Below are 22,345 nucleotides of genomic sequence, written 5' to 3' on the forward strand. Positions count from 1 at the left end.
GTGGATATGGGAAAGTCAATGAATGTGCTATACCTTGACTTTAGCAAAGCTTTTGATATGGTCTCCCATAATATTCTTGCCAGAAACTTAAGGGAGTATGGATTGGATATACGGACTGTAAAATGGATAGAAAGCTGGCTAGAATGTCGGGCTGAACAGGTAGTGATCAACGGCTCGATGTCAGATTGGTGGTCAGTTTCTAGTGGAGTGCCCCAAGGATCGGTTCTAGGCCGGTTTTGATCAACATCTTTATTAATGACCTGGATGCAGGGTTTGCAGATGACACTAGCTAGAGGGAGAGGTAGATATGCTGGACGGCAGGGATGGGGTCCAGAGTGACCTAGACAGATTAAAGGATTGGGCCAAAAGAAATCTGATGAGGTTCAACAAGGACAAGTGTAGAGTCCTGCACTTGGGATGGAAGAATCCCAAGCATAGTTACAGGCTGGGGACCAAATGGCTAAGTAGCAGTACTGCAGAAAAGGACCTGGGGATTACAGTGGATGAGAAAATGGAAGTGAAGCTTGTGGCATATTATGGTGCATTAGAACGAGCATTGCCAGCAGATCCAGAGAAGTGATTATTCGCCTTTATTTGGCTCTGGTGAGGCCACATCTGGAGTATTGTATCCAGTTCTGGGCCCCCCACTATAGAAAGGATGTGGACGCATTGGAGAGGGTCCAGCGGAGGGCAACCAAAATGATTAGGGGGCTGGAGCATATGACTTATGAGGAGAGGCTGAGGGACTTGGGTCTGTTCAGTCTGCAGAAGCGAAGAGTGAGGGGGGATTTGATAGCAGCCTTCAACTTCCTGAAGGGAGGTTCCAAAGAGGATGGAGGGAGGCTGTTCTCAGTAGTAATGGATGGCAGAAGAAGGAGCAGTGGTCTCAAGTTGCAGTGGGAGAGGTCTAGGTTGTATTTTAGGGAATGCTATTTCACTAGGAGGGTGGTGAAGCACTGGGATGGGTTACCTCGGGAGGTGATGGAATCTTCATCCTTAGAGATTTTTAAGTCTCGGCTTGACAAAGCCCTGGCTGGGTTGATTTAGTTGGGGTTGGTCCTGCGTTGGGCACTGGCTGGACTTGATGACCTCCTGTCTTCTAGCTGTATGATTCTATGATTCTGTATCTGGGTGCCACCTGTTACTTTGTGCATGTTGGTTCAATTAAACTTACCTATCCATCACGCTGTCATTCTTTCCTTATCCTTAGGATGGATCAGTTTTTTCTTTTTATCTATGGTGGGGATGTGTTGCTAGGAGATGCTTCCTGGCTGGGTGCTCTAATACCACAATCTGGAATGTGTTTGGGTGCATGCCCTGTACCTGCTACTTCTCGGGTATATGTGTTCCTGCAGTATCAGCCCTGTTCATGCCAGACTATGTGAGCAGGGCCTGCCTCTTGCTCACCGCTCAACTTTGCTTTATGTTCACAAAGTCTTTCACTCGGCTTCAGACCTTGCCTCAGGCCTGTGATACATGGGATTATGTGTCAGACACATATATCTTTGTACGGTATAAATATACATTAGTAGAGTTTACTCATTTATATTGGCAATTTATATTGGCAAGTCTGGAGTTTTTGAGGCAGCTGTAGTTAAATTGTGAAAAATGTAACTTTTTATTTCATTAAGTATGAACATAAATAATTAAAGGAACACTGTACTTACTGTTCTTAATTGTATCTTGAATTTAATATTCAGTTTATTTTCTGCTGACCTCTTACTTTCAGTTTTGTATTGATAGCACTTAACTGAATTGTATAAACTGTTGGGGTTGAGGTAGAGTGGGTCTGAGGGGTAGGCAAGTTTCTTGAGTGTTTCTGCCCACATGATTATTAGTGAAATAATTTACAATGTTGATTGTTGACATTTAAATTGGGTTCAGAGCAAATTCCTCTTTGAGATAAATAGCTCAGCTCACACCTCTCAGAGTCAGGTTACAATCATTTGTGCCAGAAACATGTTTCGGACTGAACTCTGAGGATCTAGAGTGTAATTCTGTAGCCAGAGTTGTATTCTTCCCCAAATATTACACATGTGGTGTCTCAGGACACACAAATCCATGTACACAAAGCCCAATCACTCAGAAGTTATAAGATTGAAGGGGGTTTACCCTGTGACTCTCTCCAGATTAATAAGCCTGTAACAGCTGTCCATCCTTTCATTACTTCTACTGTCTCTTATCTCATCTACCTCGACTTACATGTTGTCTCTACTAGTCTTTACCATAAATTTGATGGGAATGGAGGCAAAGAATTGTTGTTCCCAAGCTCCATGTAGCCATGGGAACAAACATGGCCACTTGTTTCCTTGTTTTTAGATGGAGTAAGATAGCTGTGAGCTCTACCTTCATTCTACTGCTCACTTGAATAAACAGAAGGGATCAGAAGGTGTATATCTTGTTTTGCTCTTAGTCAGCAAAGCCAATGATCCTATACATAGGGGCTGTGTCTACACTGCACCCCTTTTCCGGAAAAGGGATGCAGATTAGGAGCTGTATAGACTGCTTCTTTTTGTCGCAAAAAAAACCCCTGTTGCGCAAGAGCTGTTCTTCCTCATTTTTTCAGGAAGGATGGCTCTTGCGCAAGAGGGGGGTTTTGCACAAAAAGAAGCTGTCTACACAGCTCCTTTTTGTGCAAAAGCCTTTTCTGCAAAAACACCCCCTAATTAATTATGCAAATGAAGTGCAGGAATATGCTAATCTGTGCTTAATTTGCATAGGCTTTTGTGCAAGAGAGGTGCAGTGTAGACGTAGCCAGAGAGAGAGAGTGTGTAATTCAGGTGTTAAAACTGTAATCTCTCCAAATAGCAGATCTATATCTGTCTTTCTGGAAAAGGCTTGCCTTTATATACTTTCCCTTTTCTAATCTCACCCTGGGTATGTCTACACTACCACCCTAGTTCGAACTAGGATGGTAATGTAGGCAACCGGAGTTGCAAATGAAGCCTGGGATTTGAATTTCCTGGGCTTCATTTGCATAAAGCCGGGCGCCGCCATTTTAAAATGTCCGCTAGTGCTGACTCCGTGCTGCGCGCCTACATGCGGCATGGACTAGGTAGTTCAGACTAGACTTCTTAGTCCGAACTACCATTACTCCTCATGAAATGTGGACTTTGAAAAATAGCTTTTTGTATGGCCAGACAGTGATATGATAGTCATGCATGTTGCTCTTAACAAGGTGCCCCCTAGATTAAGTGTGTTTTCCTGTAAACCCTGTAAAGCTCCTCTCCCCATTCAACACAAACAATAAAGATACTGTTCTTGAAAAAATCATGCATTTTATTTGGGGAATATAGGGAAGCAGAAACAGAACAGGCATTAAGGATGGAGTTTAGGGGATGGGGAGAAGGGAGACCAGCATGGAGACCGACGTATTATAACCCCACTGTGAAGAAGGCATAGAGGTATGACAATGCCAACCTTTTGTTCCAGGACACAACCCTGGGGGTTGAGTGTGAGACTGTCCTAGACTTCCCCCACTGCATTCTAGAGCCCTTAAGAGAGGAGACTATGGAACCTGGTGAGGAGGGAATGTGGGTCTGCAAGGTTCCCTGCATGCTGTCCTGTCCTCACACTATGATCACATCTCTCATCTCCTGCAGCAATGTTTCCCTCCACTCTCTTAATCTTGCCCAATCCAAGTGACTGGATTGCATTTGCTCATTGAACATGTTATCATAGAATCATAGAATCATAGAATAATAGGACTGGAAGGGACCTCAAGAGGTCATCGAGTCCAGCCCCCTGCCCTCAAGGCAGGACCAAGCTCCACCTACACCATCCCTGACAGATGTCTATCTAACCTGTTCTTAAATATCTCCAGAGAGGGAGGTTCCACCACCTCCCTTGGCAATTTATTCCAATATTTGACCACCCTGACAGTTAGGAATTTTTTCCTAATGTCCAATCTAAACCTCCCTTGCTGCACTTTAAGCCCATTACTCCTTGTCCTGTCCTCAGAAACCAAGAGGAACAAATTTTCTCCTTCCTCCTTGTGACACCCTTTTAGATATTTGAAAACCTCTATCATGTCCCCCCTTAATCTTCTTTTTTCCAAACTAAACAAGCCCAGTTCATGAAGCCTGGCTTCATAGGTCATGTTCTCTAGACCTTTAATCATTCTTGTCGCTCTTCTCTGTACCCTTTCCAATTTCTCCACATCTTTCTTGAAATGTGGCGCCCAGAACTGGACACAGTACTCCAGCTGAGGCCTAACTAGTGCAGAGTAGAGCGGCAGAATGACTTCACGAGTTTTGCTTACAACACATCTGTTGATACAACCTAGAATCATATTTGCTTTTTTGGCAACAGCATCACACTGTTGACTCATATTCAACTTGTGGTCCACTATGACCCCTAGATCCCTTTCTGCCATGCTCCTTCCTAGACAGTCGCTTCCCATCTTGTATGTATGGAACTGATTGTTCCTTCCTAAGTGGAGCACTTTGCATTTCTCTTTATTAAACCTCATCCTGTTTACCTCTGACCATTTCTCTAACTTGCTAAGGTCATTTTGAATTATGTCCCTATCCTCCAAAGAAGTCGCAACCCCACCCAGTTTGGTATCATCCGCAAACTTAATAAGCGTACTCTCTATCCCAATATCTACATCACTGGTGAAGATATTGAACAGTACGGGTCCCAAAACAGACCCTTGCGGAACTCCACTTGTTATCCCTTTCCAGCAGGATTTAGAACCGTTAACAACAACTCTCTGACTACGGTTATCCAGCCAATTATGCACCCACCTTATCGTGGCCCTATCTAAGTTATATTTGCCTAGTTTATCAATAAGAATATCATGCGAGACCGTATCAAATGCCTTACTAAAGTCTAGGTATATGACATCCACCGCTTCTCCCTTATCCACAAGGCTCGTTATCTTATCCCTTGTATAGTTTAACCATGAATATTTATGGCCTATATAAAATTAATCCTGAAACCTTTAAATGATCTCTTATCCTATCTGCATTCACATTTCTCTTCTGGGTTTATGATGCAAAATATTGAAGAAATAACCATGATTTATCATGTATTTTGTTGCTGAACTATGTACACCTTCAGGCTCACTGGTCCTTTCCATGTATTTAAAAAAAAGATGATTGATTCCTTTTAAAGGTTAAGGAAGAGGGCAGAATAGATTCTCTCAAACATTTTCCCTAATTCAATATCCTCCAGTCCCAGAAATCAAGCTAATGTAAACCCACTTCAAGAAGGAAACAACAATAAATATTGTCGGTCTTGTCCTGAAAAAAGTCTTACATAATAGACACCCTTGTTGGACATCAGTGTATTCCTTCTGTTCAGACTTTAGTGCTTGGGAATCAAATAACAACATGCTAAGGTTATAAAGCAATATGAAACCAGAACCATACAGGGAAATCCTCTGACATAACTTTACACATTGATAAATGGAAAAATATGATTTTATATAGATAATGATGTAGACATAGATATAGATATACACACATACACAAATACATGAAAAACAGTTAAACAGAAATAAATAAGAAAATCATATTGCATGAAAAAGGCTTCAGTTGGCAGTTAATATGAGCTGTTGACTGAAAGAATATGAGTTCATCCAGAGGTGAAAGTTCTTATGTTAATGGATGTTGCTTTCTAACTAGAGCAAATGACTTTAGTTACCTTTTGTAACAGTTGCCCTTTCCTGCACAAAAATAATGGTAAGTATTCCTGTGTACAGACAGTCCCCGGGTTACACGGATCCGACTTACATCGGATCCCTACTTACAAACGGGGTGAGGCAACCCCGCACTAGCTGCTTCCCCCCAGCATACCAGGGAGACGCAAAGCTAGCGCCCCCCCAGCAGACCAGGGAGACGCGGAGCGGCTTTTCTCAGCAGACACCTCAGCTTGAGAATAAAGGACTGAGGGAAGTGAGGTGTGGGAGAATAAAACTGAGCTCTGGAGAAATGTTTGGCTAGAGTTTCCCCTACAATATGTACCAGTTCCGACTTACATACAAATTCAACTTAAGAACAAACCTACAGTCCCTATCTTGTACGTAACCCGGGGACTGCCTGTATTCCTTTCTCCTCTAAGATACATTACCAAATATCGTCAATATGGAGTATCTTCACTGAAGTCAACTGTTACTTCAGTGTAAAATCATAATCTGGATTCTTTGGTTCAATAACAAAGGCCTTGTCTACAGGGTAAATTAGTGCAGAAGAATCTAGGGTTTGAATTAAAATACTCTAGTTATTGCATCATACTCTCTACGCTCATAATATTAAACCCATTTCTAGCAATGTAGCAGAATAATTATAAATACCCAATTATCCAGAAACCCCCTTTCCTATATTCTCATTGCCCAGGTGATAGCTTTTTTGTAAATGTTTGCACCAATCTTGTGGTGTAGACAGATATTTCTCACTATCATTACTAAAATTTGTTGGTTCTGGTATGTCTTCTCTATAATGCTTCTTTGCCCTGACCAGTACTCAATCTGAATGGAATTTTCCATTTCAGAATTGAAACTCTAGAGGAAACTAATCTCAATCATATACCTTGGTTCTTAATCCAAAGGCCTTCTCCAGCATACCAAGTTCACATTTTTATTGTTTGAGATGAATTCTATAAGTTCTAATTACTTCTTTTCTTTTAGTAAATTGCTGTTTGCCTAATACAGGGGTGGCCAACCAGTTTAACATGGGAAAATGAGGACATGTATGGGAAAAAATGGATGTATGGTAACCCTAAAAAAGCCACATTTCTATGAGCAAAGAGCCGCAGATGGGCCACCCTGGCCTAATACATTTGAACTGCCGTACTCCGGGTGTCCACAGCAGGGGAATGGCAGCTCAGCAACATTTTTCCCTGTGTGGAGGGATGCCCAACTGTTGCTGCCACCCTGCACCAGGTCCCCCCACCACCTCCCCACCCCGGTAATTCCTGAGGCTGCATCCCTTGGAAATGTGGTGCCAAGGCAGGGAGAGGGTGGGAAAATGGAAAGAAGGGTTTGGGATTGGGGAACTAGAACAGACAGCCTCCTCTCCAGCCTGCTGGGACTCCAGGGTCAGATTATGCAACTGCTCCATCTGGGAGTTTAAGACACCTTATCTAGATAATTAAATTTAGACTTCCAATCAATTTGTGTGATTTCCCTAACATTATTAAAAGACAAATTAAAAGGCAGCAAAATCTTTCTACCCATATGAGCCCTTAAATGTTGCTATTGAAAGGCTACTAAATCAGTGGCATTTTAATGCATCTTTGTTCTTTCTAATTTAATGTCAATTAAATATATTTCTTATTTATTATTTTCCCTCTATCCTACTTTTTCAAATAATCACTAAGAAATTGGCCCACAAACACTCATAATGCTAGAGATGAGGCTCACATTGTACCAAGGAGGAAAGGACTGTTCATATGTTGGTATGCTAGTTATAATATATATATATATATATATATACACACACCAATATATACCTGCTCTACATATTGGTATATAATATATTGGCATAATGTAATAATATTATGTAGAGCAGGTATATATCAAATTAACACCGTTAAGAATGTCTCTGTATTGTGTTCAACAATATCAGTGTTTTCTGAGAGGCTTTAATGTACAGAAGAGTCTTTAATAGTTTCTACAATCTTGAGGAAGTGTGTTGTTCCCACAAAAGATCATGATTCCATCTACATTTTTGTTAGCCTGTAAGGGGCTACAAAACTATTCACTGTTTTTTAAATTTCATGGCAGTCCTTTAAGATTTATTAACATTATGTTTTGTTTAAGTAACCAGCATTACAAAGCATTCAGAATTAAATAACAATATTCAAGGACTTTAATAAAGGAAAGAATTACCAAAATTAATGAAGTGGTGACAGTAAAATGTGACTTCATTTGGAGAGTAAATTTAAAAGGAAAAAGTTAATCTTCTTGTAGTGTTTTTCTAAGTAATTATGCTTTTGTACCACAAATATATAACATTCATTATATTGCATTGCCTGCATGTTTTGTCCTGGTTAAACAATAATTATTTCCAATGTAACAGATGCTGCTATTTAGTTAATTTTCTGAAAGGAAGGTAAACAGTTTAGGATGTCTACTCATTAACATTAAACAATTTTAATTAACTTATTGTGTAATTCATTTTACATTAACAAAATTAATTCAAAAGATGAGCATTGCCATTCAGCATTTGACTCAAGCATTGAGAGGGGTGGAAGCAAAGAATGTAATGTGAGGAGCAGTTGTAAAAGGGAAAACTTATAAAGCATATTGAGAATGTTCTTGAGCCATAACATCTTTCCTTAAGTTATTGTTGTTATTAATTACAAGGACAGATCTCTCACAAAAGTAATATGGCTACACAGATCATACTTCTCTCATGGTAGGTTCAGCTTATATTAGGGTCAGCTACAAATGATAAGTTGCTAATGTTACCCAAGAAATTCCCACTGGAGGACACCCAGGTTAAACTGAAGAGGACAGAGCTGCCATTAAAGGTTTAAACTAAAGGGTAACTCTCTTTCTCTCTCACACCCACAACCACACACACCTGCCCTCAGGTACTCATGCTTGCACAGGCATATGGGATGCAGAAGAAGCCAAGGCATGTTAGTTCTAGAGGGTTTGCCTGCTGATAATGGCTGGGGAGCTGGTCAGGAAAGAAACTGGATGCAGAAAGAGGAGCTTCTCAGAAAGAGAAAGTTTCTATCACATGCTCTCCTTTTATTGCCTCTGTACAACCCCGTGACTTATCCACATTCATCACTAGGGAGCATGCCCAGACTTCCTGGCTACGTCTACACTGTGCATTCTTGCACAAGAAGATATGCAGGAGCCCCGTCTTGCACAGGAGCTGTCCTGCTGCTTATTTTCAGGAAGAACGGCTCCTGTGCAAGAAGGGGGTTTTGCTCAAGAAGGAGCAGTGTAGACAGGTCCTTCTTGCAAAAAAGCCCTGTGTGCAAAAATGGTGGCTCATTAGGTATGCAAATGAGGCATGGTGATGAATATCACCATGCCTCATTTGCATATCTTCTTTCACAAGAATGTGCAGCGTAGACATAGCCCCCTTGATCCAGCAGAGCATCAGTTTCCTTAATTGGTCTGATGACTCAACACCTGGCTCTACTTGCTCAGCCTTGCAGTTTCTAATCCCAAACACACAATAGTCTCCACTCACACACATTCATATCTCAAGGGAGAATGAAGTTTAGAGCAAGTTACAAGCAGTGTGGCTGAGAGTTACAAAGATTAAAAACGTTTCAAGGCTCAACAATCACCAAACTTTTACAGTAAATTTCTGAACTTTTAAAGCAAGGTGTCTGAGAGTTACAAAATTGCAAGATTTTACAAAGATTACAGAGTTTCAAGGTTTAAGATTACAATAAGTTGCCCCTGTTTAAAAGGCAATGCAGCTGAAACAATTACAAAGCTTAAGAGAATCATTTACAAATCATCAGTAATGAAGTGATTTAGACGACAACTGTCCCTCCCCCCAGCAATGCAGTCAGCAGAAGGTTTTTGTCAATCTCTTAATCATGTGTTGACAGGACTTACACTTTAGTGTATTTCCAGAAAATGCATGTGTAAAATCAAGTAATAACTCGGGCAAAGGCCTTTATGCAACCGTTTCCTACCAAATATTGACAGAAAATCATTTTTAAAATAACCTTTTTGATTACCAGTCAACACTTTTACTTGGTTTCACTAGGCCTAAAATTGTCCCTTGTTGTTTATATTTCTAAACAATAGAAATAGGAAGTTTGGAAGGCTACGAATAAATTTTAAAAATCAGTAACTTACTGGATAATGATGAGTATTGATGATAATGTGCCAGATTTTTCGCTTCTGCATTGAAGGAAGGGAGCTCTTAGGAGGCAACTTTTCTGGAAAATTGAGCTGGCTTCCATGCAATAAAGGTGCAAGTCTGTGCCTCCAAAGTTGGTGGGTCTGTAGGAAGTTAGGACTACCTATGTGATAGTCATCTGTTTATGTGTTTTCACACTGGTTCTATTCCCTCCCCCCTTTCAGCCCCCCTCGCCCCCCCCCCCCACACCCATTGGATTTGACACTTCCAAACAACATGAATAGCAGGCACTCTCCAGAAGGGGCTATGTGAAAAAAGTCTTAGAATGTGGTCCCCTTTTCTTAGTAAGGTGCACAAGTGAATGGAGATTAACAAACCATGGTCCCACCCTGCATACCTTCCTCTAATTCAATTTTAGATAAATTCAAAAGTCCTGAAGGCAAGTTGTGTGCTGATTACTGTCTAGTCCCCAATAGTTATGTGTAACTTCTTAGAATGCAGACTGCCAGCCTGTGATAAGAAGCAACCCCATATTGAGTTGAAAAGCATAAGGGCTATTCAACATAGTTACAGTGGCAGGAACTAAATCACTGTAAAGGTGCCTTACTTGTTGCTGCTTGACATATATTTGACCGATAGCTTGCTTCACTAACTCTACCAGGGTTTGTCTACACTACCCTCCTAGTTCGAACTAGCGCGCATGTTCGAACTAGGAGGGTAATGTAGGCATACCGCACTTGCAAATGAAGCCCGGGATTTGAATTTCCCGGGCTTCTTTTGCATAAGCGGGGAGCCGCCATTTTTAAAACCCCGCTGGTTCGAACCCCGTGCAGCGCGGCTACACGGGGCTCGAACTAGGTAGCTTGGACTAGGATTCCTATTCCGAACTACCGGTACACCTCGTTCCGGTAGTTTGGAATAGGAATCCTAGTCCGAACTACCTAGTTCGAGCCCCGTGTAGCCGCGCTGCACAGGGTTCGAACCAGCGGGGATTTAAAAATGGCGGCTCCCCGCTTATGCAAATGAAGCCCGGGAAATTCAAATCCTGGGCTTCATTTGCAAGTGCGGTATGCCTACATTACCCTCCTAGTTCGAACTAGGAGGGTAGTGTAGACATACCCCCAGTGTTTTAACCTTGAGAAGTAAAACTACACACCATTTAAGAAGAGGAGGGGCCCATTTGATTCTGTTCCTCCTTTGGTTTTTCAATTCCTCCTTGAATTCTGCTAAACTGCAATTGTTGAGCAACAAATCTGGTTGAACTCTTATGTCAGGAGACTCTTTCAGAAGGTGGTTCCTCCTATGATATGAGAAATATTCATATGGATTGCAATTTAAAAATAAAATACACTCTCCTGTTAAATGTTAGAGGGCTTAACCCTTCACCCTCCCACTTCCACGGTCCTTCTCACGTGAGGAGAACAGTAATACACAAAGTCTGGAGCTGCAAACAATTTGATGTTTATTGGGGTTAGCTTCCAGCAAGCATTAATCCCCTTTCCTTTCCTTTCCTTTCCTTTCCTTTCCTTTCCTTTCCTTTCTTCCCCTGTTTCCTTGTGTTTCCCCCATTCACTTCCTGTTTGTCCCTAATATAGAGAGCAATATTTTCAGGTTTACCTTAATCATTCTACTGACATTTAACTAACCAATCTTAACTTATTGTAACACAATTATCTAACCAATTATCTCCCACCACTTTAATTGGCTTATACCCTGCAAGATTTTACAACAATCTCTTAATCATATCCAACTATGGATAAGTGAGTCCTTGCCAGACAGAAAGCTGTCAACAAGTTCTTCTTCGAGTGGCCCCGTGGGCGCTCCACTCTAGGTCCCATCCCGGCGCCGTGGCTCGGAGAATTTTCATAGCCGTGTCCCGCCAACCCGCGCATGCGCACTCCTTCAAAGCGCCGTTCGCGCCTTTGATCAGCCGCACGCAGGCTGGCAACCGCCAGTTCCTCTCAACCGCTTCAGGTCGTGGTCGGAGCTCCCTGTGTTGTTAGATCTATGTTTCTCATTAGCATTATTAGTTCGTTTTCTCAGTGTAAATAGTTACTTTTAGGGTTAGTCGTGTTCCTGTTCTACAGTTCTATTGTTTAAAAAAAAAAAGTTTTCTCTTCAGATCAACTCCGTTAGCGCTCCGGCCAAGCGCTAAAAAAAGCTGAAATTGACAAACAGCAAAAAGACAGAGATTTCCTGGATCGGCATCCAGCCACCCTCTTCGGCTCCTAGCAATGCCGGGGTCTCCCGGTTTTAAAAAATGTTCAGTTTGCTGCAAAGCTATGCCAGCGGCTGATGGCCATGACGCTTGCATAAGGTGCCTGGGTGAATCGCACGTTCCTCAAAAGTGACACCATTGTTGCAAGCTTACGTCCAGAGCCCGCAGAGAGCGGGAATTAAAGCTCCGGATGATGTCGTTTGACAAGGCGCTGCAACTTGATCCGATACCCTCTTCAGCCTCAGCAAAAACTTCTGATTCTAAGAGGAGAGCGGCTTCTCCCAGACCGGTGACTTCAAAGAGGGCAAAGCCGTCCCCGACTCGCTCCCTCCCTCCGGCAGCCTCAAGGGCTTCGGCAGCCCCCAAATTGACCCCCGCGGGGTCCCGTTGCTCTACTGACCCCGGTGATAGGGGATCGCAAATGCCGAGGGCTCGGGCTACTTCAGTGCCAGCATCGGCGGCACCGGCTTCAACTTCGCTGGCTGGCGGTGCAGCGCTAACCCTGAAACTGACAAGCCAGCCGGTGCCGGGTTCAGAGGCATCAACGTCAGCGGTGTGGGCTCCAGCGGCACTGCTTGTGACGGCACTGGCGTTGGCGGCACCGGACCCAGCCGTGCACATCCCTGACATGGCGCCACCGGCAAATTTAATGATGTCGGAGCACTCTATCGGCACCGACAGCAGAGCAGCTACAGCTGATCTCCCCGGCACCGCTCTGCTTTCACTCCGTGCAGAGCTCTCCAGTTGCCATGGAAACTGACAGTGCCTCAATACCTAGGAAAGCTCTATCAAAGACTCATGGGAGGGACAGATCTGCCTCCCCAGTTTTCTCACCAGGACCATCTCCATCGCCACCAAGGCGTGCACGGTATCGAGACTATAGTGTCTCTCTGATCCATGTCGCATACAGGCGGCGCGATTATAGAGACACAGTATATCTAGGAGCACAGCGATCTCGTTCACCGGGTCGGTCATCTAGATTTGGGTCCTCTAGACGTTCTCCACGCCGCGTCTATTACATTCAACACAGTAGTGCACGTGCGTCGTGTCATTCTTCTCCGTCACGTTCTGAGTGCTACTACGGGCACTACTATCGCTCATGCGACGGCGGTACCCACCGTGAACATGTATTATCTTCACATAGGGGATCATCCTGCAACTACCGATCACCAGTCACACAATACTTACCTCAACAACCACAAGAGTTAAACTCACCTCCTCCATCGACCCCAAGCCAGAAACCTCTCCAGCGGACTGCACATCTTCATCACCAGATGAGGCAATCTGTCCAGGTGAATTGTCTCCACCGGACGATCTAAAACAATTCCAAGACCTGTTTAAACGAGTAGCAGGCACGCAGGAAATACAGCTGGCAGATGTTCCGGTGAAGACACACCGTCTCTTAAAGAACCTCCGTCCACAGCAGCGTGCAAGGATCGCCTTACCAATTGACGAAGCGATCATGGAAGTGGCGGATGAGATATGGCAAACGCCAACTTCAGTTACTCCTACCAGTAAAGAGGCCGACAAGAAATATTTTGTGCCGGCAAAGGGGTTAGATTTTCTATTCAATCACCTTCAGCCCAATTCGTTAGTGGTTGACACAGCACAGCGAAGGACCAAAGCACCACAGTACAAAAATGCGCTCCCTGGGAAAGACAATAAAAAGTTGGATATATTTGGTAGGAAGGTCTATTCTTCAGCCACACTTCTATTACGTATTGCAAACTACTCGGCTCATTTATCAAACCACAATTTTGATAATTATTCAAAGCTAGCGGAGTTATTACATCATCTTCCTGATGCTAAGAAAGCTCTACTAAAAGCGATAGTACAGGAAGGATACGCAGCATGTAGCACTGCATTGCAGATTGCAATGGACGTGGCCGACACAGCAGCGCAGGCCACGGCTACGGGTATCGCAATGAGGAGATCATCATGGCTTTCGTCTGCGGGAGCACCAAAGGAGCTGCAAAGTAAAGTTGAAGATTTCCCCTTTGATAAGCTTAAGTTTTTCGCAACAAATACTGACGAAGTCCTCCATTCGGACAAGGATTCTCGTGCCCAATTTTAAGTGTAGGCGCTATTACCCTTATCAGAGAAGATACGATTTTAATTTTCCCAGGCAACAGACATGCATGTCGGATAATCAGCATCCTAGGCAACGTCCTCAGTGGAAATGGCCCCAATAAAATGGTTCAGTCAATCAATCTTCAACCAAACAGCAGATTTGACTTCTCCGTCGAGGTTGCAAGCACGCCTTCCTTGGTCAATGCAGAAAACGAAACTCCTCATCTCTTCCACCATCGACTGAAATCATATCACCACCAGTGGTCCAACATCACCACAGACAGATGGGTACTAGAAGTGGTAAAGTACGGCCTCTCAATTCCTTTTCTCTCCATTCCCCCTTCCACTCCACCCACCCCGTCCCTTTTCAGGGAACCTTCTCACAAGCAACTGCTGAAACAAGAAGTTCTTCACTTACTCGCAATCGGGGCAATAGAGAGAGTACCCAAACAATTTTGGGGAAAAGGTTTTTATTCCCGATATTTTCTCGCACCGAAGAAATCGGGAGGCTGGAGACCCATCTTAGACCTTCGAAGGTTAAACCGCCACCTTCGAAAATGCCGATTCAAGATGGAGACCTTATCAACTATCATTCCGTCGTTGAACAAGGGAGATTGGCTTGCAGTCCTCGACCTGCAGGATGCTTATTTCCACGTTGCTATTCACATGGCTCACAGACGTTTTCTTCTATTCTAATTAGGGAATGAACATTTTCAGTACCGGATTCTACCGTTCGGATTGGCGTGCGCCCCCCGGGTCTTCACCAAAACTATAGCTGTAGTGGCGGCTCATTTACACAGGACGGGAGTGACAATATTCCCTTATTTGGACAACTGTCTAATCAGGGGCTCAACATATGTGGAGGCATGTCATATGGTGCAGACAGTGTCCAGCGAGTTTGCATCCCTGGGCCTCCTCATAAATGTAAAAAAGTCATCATTAATTCCGTGCCAAGACCTGATTTTTATAGGTGCACGGCTCGACTCAACCGTGGCACGGACGTACCTACCGTTGGAGCGTTTTGTGGCGATTCAAGACCTTGTACATACTGTCACGCATGCTCCGACAATTCCTACACGCGTCTGTTTGCAACTGATGGGCCACATGGCGGCTTCCACCGTAGTCGTACAAAACGCAAGGTTACATTTTCGTTGCCTCCAGCATTGGTTGGCCATGGTTTACAGTCCAGCAAAAGACAGTATCCACAGACCGGTGGTGGTACCCCAACATGTTCCAGAGTCTATTCAGTGGTGGGCCAAACCGGGCAATCTCCTCACGGGCATCCCATTTCATCATCCGCAGCCTACAAGGCAGATAACTACAGATGCTTCCCTCACGGGCTGGGGGGTGCACATGGACAACCTGACGATTCAGGGTCGCTGGTCAACTCAAGAAATGATGTTACACATCAACGTACTCGAGTTGCGGGTGGTACGACATGCTTGCAAGCATTTTCAGTCCCACATACGGGATACAACTACCAGAATCATGACGGACAACATGGCAACTATGTTTTATGTCAACAGGCAGGGAGGTGCCCGATCTCGTTCTCTATGTGTGGAGGCTGTCTGGTTATGGAATTGGTGTAGTCACAACAACACCATCCTAGTAGCATCCTACCTTCCGGGTACCGACAACTTAGTAGCGGACTCACTCAGCAGACATTTTCCCCATGACCATGAGTGGGAACTCTGCACAGAGGTTTTAAGCCATATATTTGTGCGGTGGGGGTTTCCGACAATAGACTTGTTTGCCACAGAAAACAACAGGATATGCCCCGCCTATTGTTCAAGAGTGGGAATAGGACGTCAATCACTAGGAGACGCCTTCCTTCTCCACTGGGGACGGACGCTGTTGTATGCTTTTCCCCCAGTCGTTCTAATACCCAAGGTTCTCGAGAAAATCAGCATAGATGGGGCTCGAGTAATTCTTATAGCCCCAGCGTGGGCTCATCAACCTTGGTTCTCAATGCTCCATCAGATGTTGGTAAGGGCACCATACCCCCTACCTCTCCTTCCAAATCTCTTGACCCAGGACAACGGATCTCTGTGCCATCCGAAACCCGAGATTCTACACCTCACAGCATGGATGCTCATTGGTTTAGCAGTTTCGAACAGCTTTATTCCCAGCGGGTCAAGAAGGTGTTGATACATAGCAGGAAAGATTCTACACGAGCTACTTATATAGCTAAGTGGTCCAGATTCCAGGCATGGTGTCCGGTTAACAACCTGGACCCCTATTCCACACCTTTACCTCGTATATTGAAGTACATTTTGCAACTCCATGATAATGCACGGGCCATAGCTTCCCTATGGGTGCATTTGGCAGCGATTAATGCTTTTCATCACATGGACGACTCCTTCTCTATATTCGCACACCCTACTACGAAAAGATTCCTAAAGGGGCTCGCGAACCTTAATCCACCCCGCAGACCCCCTCCACCCTCGAGGAATCTGGATTTAGTATTGGAAGCTCTATCTCATCCTCCCTTTGAGCCTCTAGCCACTATCTCGTTACACATACTTACCACTAAGCTTTTGTTTCTCCTAGCCCTTACTTCAGCTCGTAGGGTCAGTGAGATAGCAGCGTTCATGGCTTCGTCTCCCTATACAGTTTTTTCTAAAGACTCAGTCACGTTGAGAGCTCAGCCAGCGTTTATTCCAAAGATGTCATCTGAGTTTCACATTAATGAACCAGTGGTTCTACCTTGTGTCTTTCCTAAACCCCATGCCTCAGTGCAAGAAGCAATATGGCATACGCTGGATGTAAGAAGAGCCTTGGCTTTCTACATTGATAGAACGCGAGACTTTAGGAAAATGGACCGTTTAATAGTGTCATTGGCAGACCGTTCCAGAGGCCAACCATTGACCTCTCAGTGTATTTCGAGGCTTATCGTTTCATGCATATCTATGTGCCATTCTATACGGGGAAAACCTCTGCCGAACCCTCCAAAGGTCCACTCCACCAAAGCAGTTTCCACTACTACGGCCTTCCTGAAGGGAGTCCCGTTCCGGGACATTTGCAGGGCAGCGACATGGTCCTCCAATGTCACTTTTATGAGACATTATGCTATAGTTGACCAGTTTGCTTCGGACTCTTCGGTAGCTACAGCAATACTTAGTCGTGATCATAAAGTTTAATTTCGGAGCGCTCTGGACTCTTTTTAGATACTGCTCCGGAGTCACCTAGAGTGGAGCACCCATGGGGCCACTCGAAGAAGAAAAAGAAGTAACGATTGTTCTTCGAGATGTGCCCCGTGGGTGCTCCACGACCCGCCCTTCCTCCCCGCTCCGGTTTTCTTTCTTCTCTCTTTCAGATGAGCGGATGAGAGGAACTGGCGGTTGCCAGCCTGCGCACGGCTGATCAAAGGCGCGAATGGCGCTTTGAAGGAGCGCGCATGCGCGGGCTGGCGGGACACGGCTATGAAAATTCTCCGAGCCGCGGCACTGGGACGGGACCCGACACCTAGAGTGGAGCACCCACGGGGCACATCTCGAAGAACAATCATTACTACACAGGGTGAGTAACTTCTTTTTTCTAGGCCCATCCCTTTGTCTTGAGGCTATAGATTGTATGGCCTTTCTAATAGTCCCAAATTGTTGGAAAGTGCCTTATTTCAATAGGGATGTTTTGGAATGTGTCCAAAGTCTTAGCTTAAGAAGTGGGCCTCAGACAGATGAATGATGTTTTGATTCTTTGCTCTTATATAGTCCTTTACTGGCGGGCCTGAATATCTAAGTCCTAGCATTGACTGTCCCACCTCTGTAACAGGTATTTACAGCAGAGCACTACCAGCCATTTCCACACAATACTCTTAGGCTGCGTCTAGACTGGCATGATTTTGCGGAAATACTTTTAATGGAAAAGTTTTTCCATTAAAAGTATTTGCACAAAAGCGCATCTAGATTGGCATGGATGCTTTTGCGCAAAAAGTGCTTTTGCTCAAAACCAGCCATGGCCAGTCTAGACACGATTTTGCTCAAGAAAGCCCCGATCGCCATTTTAGCCATCGGGGCTTTTTTGCGCAAAACAGTTCTTCCCGGTCTACACTGGCCCTCTTGCGCAAGTATTCTTGCACAAGAGGGCTTTTCCATGAGTGGGAGCGTGAAAGTATTTGCGCAAGAAGCACTGATTTTGTACATTACAAAGTCAGTGCTCTTGCGCAAATTCAAGCGGACAATGTAGGCAGCTGGCAAGTTTTTGCCAGTCTAGATGCACCCTTAATGTACTGAGGCTTTTTAAATATTATTTTAATTAAATTTGTGGTTTCATTGCATGCCTTTGGTTGTAGATTTAATGTATTATAGACAAAAGTGAGGCCAGAATCATTGTTGTTATCTGTATATATGGTTACTTAGTGAAGTGGTCAGTGGATGGAATTTTGAGTGTGTGTGTGTGTATAATTTTAATTTGCAGTTTTACTACATGCTTAATGTGTAAAAGAATTCTATGCTCTAAATTACTTCATGGTATTTCATTCAAAATATTTCTAAAATATCTCTTACAAAGATGGGGCTTTTTAAAGTCCATTGACCAAATAACAAGATGTCCTCCAGCTGAAATACGCTGGAGGAAAACACAGAAGTCAATGTGGTATAAAAATTAAGGATAACTCAGAGCTGACAAATAAGACCTCTATTTTTCTCTCTTTGAGTAAAGGAAGCAACAAAGATACATCTTCTATCTACTCCATATTTTCCAACATCTTCTGAGCAACTTACTCAAGATGAAGCAATTATTTCTTCAGGTGGTAGGAAACTGGCCTTCAACAGATGCATCTTTTATAATAATCTCCAGAAGCAAATGTGGATGTGTAACCCACACACCTAATGAGGGGTTACGGATGCACTATTATATCAGGCTGTGTCTAGACTGGTAAGATTTTGCGCAAAAGCGAGTGCTTTTGCGCAAAATCTTGCCGCCTATCTACACTGGCCGCGAGTATTTGCGCAAGAACACTTGACTTTGCACTGTACAAAATCAGTGGTTCTTACGCGAATAATTTGACACTCTCACTCAGGGATAAGCACTCTTGCACAAGTATTCTTGTGCAAGAAGGCCAGTGTAGGCAGGCAAGTTAATTTCTTGCACAAGAAAGCATCTACGCTGGCATGGATGCTTTTGCACAAACGCATCCATGCCAGGGTAGATGCTCTCTTGAGCAAATACTTTTAACGGAAAAACTTTTCCGTTAAAACTATTTGCGTGAAATCATGCCAATCTAGATGCAGCCTCAGTGTGGAACAATGGATCAGCTGAATCTTTCATGTGACTGGGAGGCATAAGACCCAATCAAACATCTACAAAAATGTTGCATTCTACGTTCCATATTATGTTTCCTAGGATATGTCTACACTACAGCACTAATTCGAACTAACTTAATTCGAATTAGTTAATTCAAACTAAGCTAATTCGAATTAGCGCATCTAGACTTAAAAACTAGTTCAAATTAGCATTTTGCTAATTTGAACTAGCATGTCCACACTGAGTGGACTCTGAACCGGGGTTAAGGATGGCCAGAAGCAGTGCCGGCAGGGCATCAGATTAGGACTTAGAGCGTGGAGATGCTGTCTCAGGCTAGCCGAGGGCTGTGCTTAAAGGGACCCGACCCCCACCCCGGACAGACAGTTCTCAGGGGTTTCCCGCTTGCAAAGCAGTCCTGGCTTGGAGTGCCCTGAGTGCCCACACTCGGCACATCACAGCATTCGGCCATCAGCCCGGCTGCACTTGCCTCAGGCTGCCATCCGGAGGGGGAGGGGTCAATCAAGGGGCTTCAGGAGAGCTTCCACCCGGAGGAGCCCACAGAGCCAGCCCAGTCCTCCCCATCGGGGGCTCGTACCCCATTCCTCTCTCACCTCCTTCCACTTACCCCTTCCTAGCCCCCCTTCCTGATGTACAAAATAAAGGATACGTGTTCAAAAATAGAAACTCTCTTTATTGAACAAAACTCAGGGAGACTGGGAAAAGGAGGTGGGAGAGGGGAAGAGAGAGGGTGGGAGAGGGAAGGGCAACTAAAATTATCAGGGGTTTGGAACAGGTCCCATATGAAGAGAGGCTAAAGAGACTGGGACTTTTCAGCTTAGAAAAGAGGAGACTGAGGGGGGGGATATGATAGAGGTCTATAAAAGCATGAGTGGTGTGGAATGGGTGCATAAAGAAAAGTTCTTCATTAGTTCCCATAATATAGGGACTGTGGAAGAAAACGAGCCTTCACTCTGCATTGTGTTTAAGCAACAAGTAGCCAGAGGCAGTTTATTCGAGCAATATTGCAAGGGAAGACATCCATAAGCGGATCTGCAAATACAAAACAATTAAAAGCCAATATATAGACCTTTCTGTTACATATAACATTAAACAATTACCTCCCTGCCCATTCAGTTCCCATCAGACACTGTCTTATCTCAAGGTTCTCACTGAGGTAAGCATTCCACTCTTATCAATGTGAGAGAGACAGAAAGGCGAACACAGCGTCTCTTCTGGCTCTCGCGTTAGCAGGAGTCAGAGTGATCCAGACTCTTGCTCTGCTACTGACAAACCCTGAAATGGCCACCCAAATCCCCTTTGCCTTAGTCCTGCTTCCACAGGACTAAAGGACACCAAATGAAAGGAATGGGTAGCAGGCTTCAAACTAATAACAGAAAGGTCTTCTTCACAAAGCAAATAGTCAACCTGTGGAACTCCTTGCTGCAGGAGGCTGTGAAGGCTAGAACTAGAACAGAGTTTAAAGAGAAGTGAGATAAAGTCATGGAGGTTGGGTCCATGGAGTGCTATTAGCCAGGGGGTAGAAATGGTGTCCCTGGCCTCTGTTTGTGGAAGGCTGGAGATGGATGGCACGAGACAAATGGCTTGGTCACTGTCTTCGATCCATCCCCTCCAGGGTCCCTAGTGTTGGCCGCTGTTGACAGACAGGCTACTGGGCTAGATGGACCTTTGGTCTGGCCCAGGGCTCAGGGTCGGAGGTCTCAGTGGACCACCTTGATTTTCATGCAAACCTACTCCTGGGTGGCCAGGCTGGCAGCTATCCTGCCCTAGACAGTCACTTTCCAGTGTCTAGTGCAGGGGTCGTGGATGAGGTCCACGATGTCTGCACTAGACCAGGCAGGTGCCCGCCTCTTGCAGACCTGGGCAGGCTCCCAGGAGCCGCCAGCCTGGTCCCAGGAAGAGGCGGAGGACTGGGTGGCAGCGGGTGGTTGGTTGGTGCCGTGCCAGGTGCAGGGTCTGCTGGCTGGGTGCTGGCAGGCTTGCACCTGGCACGGGCACCATAGCCAGCCCGTGCCCCTTTAAGGGCTCCGGGGTCTGGAGGGGGTCCGGGGCCGGGAGGGGGGCAATAGAGTTTCCCTGGTGTTAGCCAGAGTGGCCACCAGGGAAAGCTGGGGAGGGCTAGCCTCCCACTAGTTCAAATTAAGTGGCTACACAGCCCTTAATTCGAACTAGTTAATTCAAACTAGGCATTAGTCCTCGTAGAATGAGGTTTACCTAGTTCGAATTAAGCGCTCCGTTAGTTCGAATTAAGTTTAAACTAGTGGTTTGTATGTGTAGCACCTATCAAAGTTAATTCGAACTAACGTCTGTTACTTCGAATTAACTTTGTAGTGTAGACATACCCCTAGTTCTCACTATGCCTTGCTTAAATCTGGTCATAGGAATATATTCCTACTCCTGTTATGACTAAAATAAAGAATTTGAGCCCACTGCTGCTGAACTGAATGACTTCTCCCATTCTCAGAAATTTAAAACAAGTGAGGCTATCTCAGAGGCAATTGTTCACCCAATCTACACTGCTATTTATCTAGGCATTTATATCATGCTTATTTCCATGATGGCTCCAAAGTAGGCAAAGAACCTTTGGGATAAGAGGAAATGTTCTTTCTTTTATTCGTAACTCATCTAGATGAAGGGTGTGTCTAGACTACAGAGTTTTGTTGACAAAACTATACCTGCGTCTACACTACCGCTGAGTTCTGTCGACATAACGTCAACAGAACTCAGCAGTTTTGTCGACGCTGGTAAACCTCATTTTACGAGGCATAACACCTTCTGTTGACAGAGTTGCCAGGTATCCGGTTTTCTACTGGACAGTCCAGTTTTCGGGTCCTCTGTCTGGTAAAAAATCAGAAAATACCAGACATGTTCACTGTCTGGTATTTTCTGGTTCTCAGGCTGGGCGCCAGACGGAAGTCTGGCGAGGGCAGGGGAGTGGCTGGGAGGCGGGGCGCAATCAGCGCTGGGAGCCTCTAGTTGCCTTTGGGAAGCAGTAGAAGCTCTGTTCCTG

The 22,345-nt window shown here is 44.6% G+C and overlaps 2 protein-coding genes across 16 annotated transcripts in view; one reads left to right on the plus strand and one right to left on the minus strand.

Moving 5' to 3' along the window:
• The window catches only part of CDH18 (cadherin 18), a 1,055,536-nt gene that overhangs the window by 347,869 nt on the left and 685,322 nt on the right, over nucleotides 1-22,345 (plus strand). The window lies entirely within an intron of this gene.
• The window catches only part of LOC106731726 (uncharacterized), a 136,594-nt gene continuing 134,245 nt past the window's right edge, over nucleotides 19,997-22,345 (minus strand). For 10 of the 13 annotated variants that reach the window (XR_012901783.1, XR_012901782.1, XR_012901774.1 and 7 more), the window contains one exon: nucleotides 19,997-20,367. Coding sequence is in view for 5 of the 13 variants with exons in the window: in XM_075921439.1 (XP_075777554.1) it covers nucleotides 20,193-20,367 (175 nt within the window). In the remaining 8 variants the exon portion in view is untranslated. The remainder of the gene's footprint in view (nucleotides 20,368-22,345) is intronic. The other 3 variants (XR_012901781.1, XM_075921438.1, XR_012901771.1) reach the window with 3 other exon arrangements.

This window comes from Pelodiscus sinensis, chromosome 2, assembly GCF_049634645.1.
Source record: "Pelodiscus sinensis isolate JC-2024 chromosome 2, ASM4963464v1, whole genome shotgun sequence".
Taxonomy (NCBI): domain Eukaryota; kingdom Metazoa; phylum Chordata; order Testudines; family Trionychidae; genus Pelodiscus; species Pelodiscus sinensis.